Genomic DNA, 6000 nt, shown 5'->3' on the forward strand with positions numbered 1-6000 from the left:
GCATTTGGTTTGAGCTTTTTCCCACCTATCCGCGCGGTTCTGTTCGAAGCTGTTCTCTTCGAAGTGAGTCTGCAGATAAACAAGAGACAGGAATCAGCGAAGCGTTCCCGGCACGAAGATGCGAGCTTTGAAGGCAGAACACATGAGGAGAACTCACATATAGAAGCCCAAGTTTCGGGTGAATTTGTCGAATGGGAATCTCAATCTACACATAGCAATATAATTTGTTTATGTCATTCACCGACTTAATGCGGCGTCGTAGGACGAAGCGCAGGGGTAACATGTTGCAGCGAAAGCTACCCAACACTTCATAAGTGTCAAAAGCAACGCGAGAAAATGATAGATAATTCATACAAATTGGTTCCTGTACAACCACATTGCACAGTAATGGGCGCAGCATATGTGCCCATGCTTGTCCTCATGCTCTTTGACCATATGGAATGTTCGGGCGCCAACAGCAATTCGCCGGCCCAGCGCCTTGTAAATGCAATGAACTTTTAATTTTAAGGAAACCGGCCAAAGCACGCCTCGCTCGCATTGCGAGCGGTAACATTGTATTGTACACTCTCGGACGCAAATAAACATGCGGCAGGCAATGGTCGGTCCCGCATGATAGTGCAAGTTGATTACTTTGTTAGTCTTTCACGCAGCTTTTTTTTTTTTTACGCCGAGCAAGAATAACAGTGCAGATAGCATACAGCAGATGTGACCGATGAAGGGCATTTACTTAACCACACGAAAATCGATAAATTGTTATAAACGTAGCATTGAACGGACATGCCGCACTTACGCTGCAGACACACGAGGAGTTGGTGAGTCGCCACTTGTCACGCTTGACTCGCACCAGCCACAGATGCCTCCTTCTTGGGCTTCTTGGAAAATGAAACATGCTCCAAGGACGTTGCGAGTTAGAGAACTGTAGAACGCAACATCCAAGCATTCCACGTCGAAGAAAGCCGCGCGAACGCAGCAGCACTTCGCGTACGACCGCACAACAGCGCGACGAGGATGATGCGGGCAACACGATAGCGGAGGGAGCGCGCAAAAACCTGCCGAGGCGGCGTCGACTGGTTCAACGGCTGGCATCACGCTAAGCGGTGGAGCGCGCATTGAGAAACCCCGATTCCCAAAGAACGCTCGGCGTCCTCTAGCGCCGCCGACGCGAAACCTGGTGTGGCATTCCAAAATCATGAAGCACAGGTGCATTCGAACAATAACAAATGTGTCACGAGAGCACCGGGCTGCTCTCTCGCGTTTATTTCTCAAGACGCTGCGCCATCTAGTTGCACTGCCGAAAAGTCCACGCGTGCTCTTCGAGACCAGATGCATGGCGCGCCGATGTCTGCGAACGCTGAGAACTTTTCCCTCGCTATGAGCACGATTAGTGGGTCATACTCAGTGACCAAAGTTGGCAAAACGTTCAGTGAAACGCGGCATAAGCCGAATCCTTTCATGGCGCAGCTTGCGAAAGCGTTGGCGCAAAGGCGTTCATGAAAAAGAGGCACAAACCCAATGCATTTGTGGCGCTGCCTACTAATCGGTCGGGTTGGTGTGCTTGAGGAAACCGTGTGACGTGGGTTTGATTCCGCTAAGCATCCAAGAAACTTAAAGGGTCTCTTTTGTCTTTGTAGAGCAGCACATTCCAAGTGGCACATACCTACTTACCCAAGTTGGCGTCAGATACGTTCATTGAAATGCGTCACGCGCCTATTTGCACATACCCAGTGACACAAATTAGCATCAAACAAGTTCACTGAAGACAAGCACAGACCCAACCTACCCTGTCCCGCATCTACATTGACTCAGGTAGGCGTGAAATAGTTTCGTTGATGGGAGGTACGTATGTACACATACTCAGTGCCCAAATTGATCTGATGGTTTGTTTACAATCCGTTACCGCAGCACAGCAGCCCGATGCGCTAACCACTCGACCCCGGACGACCTAGTGACCCAGGCCGCCGGGAAAACGGCTTGATACAGAGATACTACCGTAGACAGGCTGATAGCCAATGGAAAATACATGAAATACCGTAAGTATACGAAAGCATTAAAAGACGCCAAGCCTACTGCTGGGTCTACTACTGTAGTGTCTGTGCTGGCATCTGTAGGTTAACTTCGCTGCTGATAGCGCACGACGCAAATTTGTAACATCCCGACTTACCGTAGCAACAGTGGCAACGGGGCACTTCTCTGTTGCGTCAACCAGATAATTGACAACTGTGTTATAGGTTCAATAAGCTTCGAGTCCTACGCATGTGTGACGATTTCACATCAGAAAGCATATTTTTGTCGAAAGCTTTTACTACACCTTGGATAGAAAAAAACGTTGTTTTTATGAGCGAGTCTAGCACACAAACTAACAGCACAAGAGTGAGCTTTCGGGAACCAGACAATGTCGCGCTGGTAATGAGAGCAAAAACATTATAGTAACCGAAAACTGCAGATACTTATTGAGCAATTGATTATTAAATGGATTGATTAAGCAATTGAATTAATGAGTGAGATAGGAACAAAAAGTTACGTCGTCGACCTGCTGACCAGCAAGAAAAGCGCATGCTCCATTCACAAGTATCCTTTCCTTTCGCTCGCATTACGGTGTTACTGAGGGCGCACGGCGGCACGTCTACTCACCATGGCGGACGCGCCGGAGCAGTCTATGAAACTGCAGGAGCCGTTCGGGAGTTAGGGCCACCAAGGGACGCGTGGAGCCGCGGCTCTCCAGGCACGTCAGGGCGCGGCGCACTGAGTTCAGAGCCAGTGCGTCGGGTGTGGGCTCGCTACCCATGGCCTGGGGGTAGGCCGCGACCAAGGATGCTGAAGCGAGCAGCATCAGTGATTGAAGAATCATATGCATTCTAGGAACACGTCCCACCATTGCATCTTACTTCTTCTTTCTCGTCTTCTCCCCTCGTAGAATATGGGTACAGAAACCCCGATCGGGTGTCATCATTACTGGACTACTCAAGCCGTGCACTGCGAGACAGTGTTGCCAACTGTAAGGCAATAAATACACGAGCAGTGTTTTTTAATGCCTGAGCATTAGGAGTGTCGAAGTGGAAAAAGTGCATGTGTGTGAAGTGTAGGACGCCGTTCACGTGAAGAGAGGATATTAGAGAGCTTAGAAGAGCCTGGATATATACATATATATGCAGGGTGTTTCAGCGAACGCTTTCAAAAATATTTAAGGCTGCCTGCGGCAGATATCACAATTCTAGTTCATGAGCTGGCCTACTCGAACCGGCGAACAATATTTGCGCAAAAAATGAGTTGCAAAATAGACTAATTCATAAAAATTCGCTAATTAAGGTATTAATTAATTACATTATGGCCCATATTGCGATTTATAAGTTAACACCGTGGAGTCCGCAAGGCGGACCCACTTGGAACGAATTTTCAAGATGACACCAGTTTTGAGATATAAATTCCCGAACTGTCCGGAGAAAGGCATTGATGTTCCAGTTAATTTGTTAACAAAACGTTGTTTCACGCACTGACACACACAAGTAACTGGAAGACCAGTGCATTTCTCCGCAAGGTTCAGGAATTTATATATCGAAACTGGTGTCCTAAGAATTCGTTCCAAGTGCACCCGCCTTGCGAAGTCCACTGCTAGAATTTGTAAAATTGCAATATGGGTCATAAGATAATTAGCTTAAAAGTTAATTAGTGAATTCTTGTCAATTAGCCAATTTTTCATTACAATTCTTTTTGCCCGTAGTGGCATTCGCTCTGCTTCGAGTAACCGGTGCATAAACCAGATTTGAGCTATCTGCCAGAGGCAACCTTTCAAAATTTTGAAAGTGTTCACTCAAACACCCTGTATACATGAAATCCAGGGTTTCTCACACGGCGGGAAATATCAAGCGCCTACCAATCGTTGAGAAAAGATTAAAAAAATACGTTTCGGCCCCACTACGGGAGCCCTGCAGCTGAACAACGCTCTCGTAGTGGGTCCAAAACGTATTTTCCCCCTTTTTTACCGATTGGTCGGCGCTTGATATTACCCGGCCATATATATATATATATATATATATATATATATATATATATATATATATATATATATATTCATATCTTAAGAAGCCAAGAAACACTGACACCAAGGACAACATATGGGAAATTACTTGTGCCTAATAAATGAAATGAAGAAACGATAAATGAATGGAAATTAAAGTGGATGGAAAAACAACTTGCCGCAGGTGGGAACCGAACCCACAACCTTCGCATTTCGCGTGCGATGCTCTACCAATTGAGCTACCGCGGCGACGTTTCCCCATCCACTTTTTTGGGTATTTATGTGTCCTAGTAGAACCCTGGGAGCCTTCACCAGTTAGTTGCCTTTACCCAAAAAGATCGCGGTCTCGTTACGCCTGCGGCAAAAAGGACGTTCCAAGTCCGCCGGCGAGGTCTGTGAGTGGTGGCGCTGGCTAACACTCCCAGGGTTCTACTAGGACGCATAAATACTCAAGAAAGTGGATGGGGAAACGGCGCCGCGGTAGCTCAATTGGTAGAGCATCGCACGCGATGCTCTACCATGCGGAATGCGAAGGTTGTGGGTTCGGTTCCCACCTGCGGCAAGTTGTTTTTCCATCCACTTTAATTTCCATTAATTTATCGTTTCTTCATTTCATTTATTAAGCACAAGTAATTTCCCCTATGTTGTCCTTGGTGTCAGTGTTTCTTGGCTTCTTATGATATGACTAATAAAAATCGGGCCCCTCGGTTAACCCCCCTTTGTTCTCGTTTATATATATATATATATTTACAGTGAAGTAGGCGCGCGTATGAAGCGGTTTATTGACGTTTCGGCCGGGGTCAGGCCTTCATCAGAAATGATTTCTGATGAAGGCGGGACCCCGGCCGAAACGTCAATAAGCCGCTTCATACGCGCGTCCATTTCACTGTGAATATTTATCCAGACCCAGAATTGCTTTTTTCTGGTACAGTGAATAAACATTTATTGGGTCCAGCAACACGCGATAACACGCGCACCCGGCTAATCCCACGACGGGAGTGACACATCTAGCCTGCCGGCCTGATCGCGGGCGTGCTGGACGGCCAGGATTTGGTTCTCAAAAAACAACACCAAGAGCCCCAGCATGAGCCGCGAACCCCGTGCCTAGCACTGCTGATGACGATTGGCCAGCATTCGTCGTCTTCACTACAATTACCCCCGGGAACGAGTGTGTGAGTGAAAAAACATTATTGCAGGTCGGGCGAGGACGCGAACTTGTCGCGCACCCGGCTAGTCAGACGTCGGGACCGGCAGGCCTATCCCACTGGCCCGGTCGCGGGCGCGCCGGACAGCGAGAATTTGCTTGCCTAGAGAGGGGCTACGCAGAAGCGAGTCGCACTCCTCCTTGATGAACTTGGGGTATGTCTGCCGGCACTCCATCAGCATGTGTATTAGAGTGGAGGTCTGCCCGCAGGACGGGCAGGCGTCGTCACGATATCCGTCAGGGTAAACCTCGTGTAGAACGGACAGACACGCACATGTGCTGGTCTGTAGGAGTAAACCGCTTGCGCTCTATTCAACTTGTGGTGAATGGGTGGAAAAACCCTTCTAGACGTGTAGAATTATTTAATAACCTCGTTGTGAGTAGCGGGAGCGTCCCTGTGGCCGTAGGGAGGAGGGGAGTCGGCGCTCTTTACAGCGGAAGTGCGGTCGGTGAGGTCACGCGAAGCCTCGTGAGCAGACTCATTGAGGTTCGACCCTCGACCGACCCTACGGGAGGGGGAAACCAGTGAATCGAATGATGCGTGGGAGCATAGGGACTCGAGCCACTAAGACGAGTAGCTTACTTGGCGATGCAACCCTTCTGAAAAGCCCTTACTGCCGCTTTGGAATCGCTATAGATCTCGGCCCCACGTCCGCGTAGCAGGGCGAGGGAGATTGCGGCTCGCTCGGCGACTCCGGGGTCTGAAGTGCGAATCGAGGCGCTATTGGAAATCTTGCCGCTGGAGTCGACCACCACGACGGCAAAGGTCCTCCCATCGGTG

At 48.7% G+C, this 6000-nt stretch overlaps 1 protein-coding gene across 2 annotated transcripts in view; it reads right to left on the bottom strand.

Moving 5' to 3' along the window:
• LOC126540122 (uncharacterized) overlaps nt 1–2864 on the bottom strand; it is a 48335-nt gene extending 45471 nt beyond the window's left edge. For both annotated transcript variants that reach the window (XM_072286302.1, XM_050186912.3), the window contains exon 1: nt 2632–2864. In XM_072286302.1, coding sequence (XP_072142403.1) covers nt 2632–2854 — 223 coding nt within the window. In that variant the 5' untranslated portion in view covers nt 2855–2864. The remainder of the gene's footprint in view (nt 1–2631) is intronic.
• Between the last annotated feature and the right edge of the window lie 3136 nt (nt 2865–6000).

The sequence above is a fragment of the Dermacentor andersoni genome, chromosome 2 (genome assembly GCF_023375885.2).
Source record: "Dermacentor andersoni chromosome 2, qqDerAnde1_hic_scaffold, whole genome shotgun sequence".
Lineage (NCBI taxonomy): Eukaryota > Metazoa > Arthropoda > Arachnida > Ixodida > Ixodidae > Dermacentor > Dermacentor andersoni.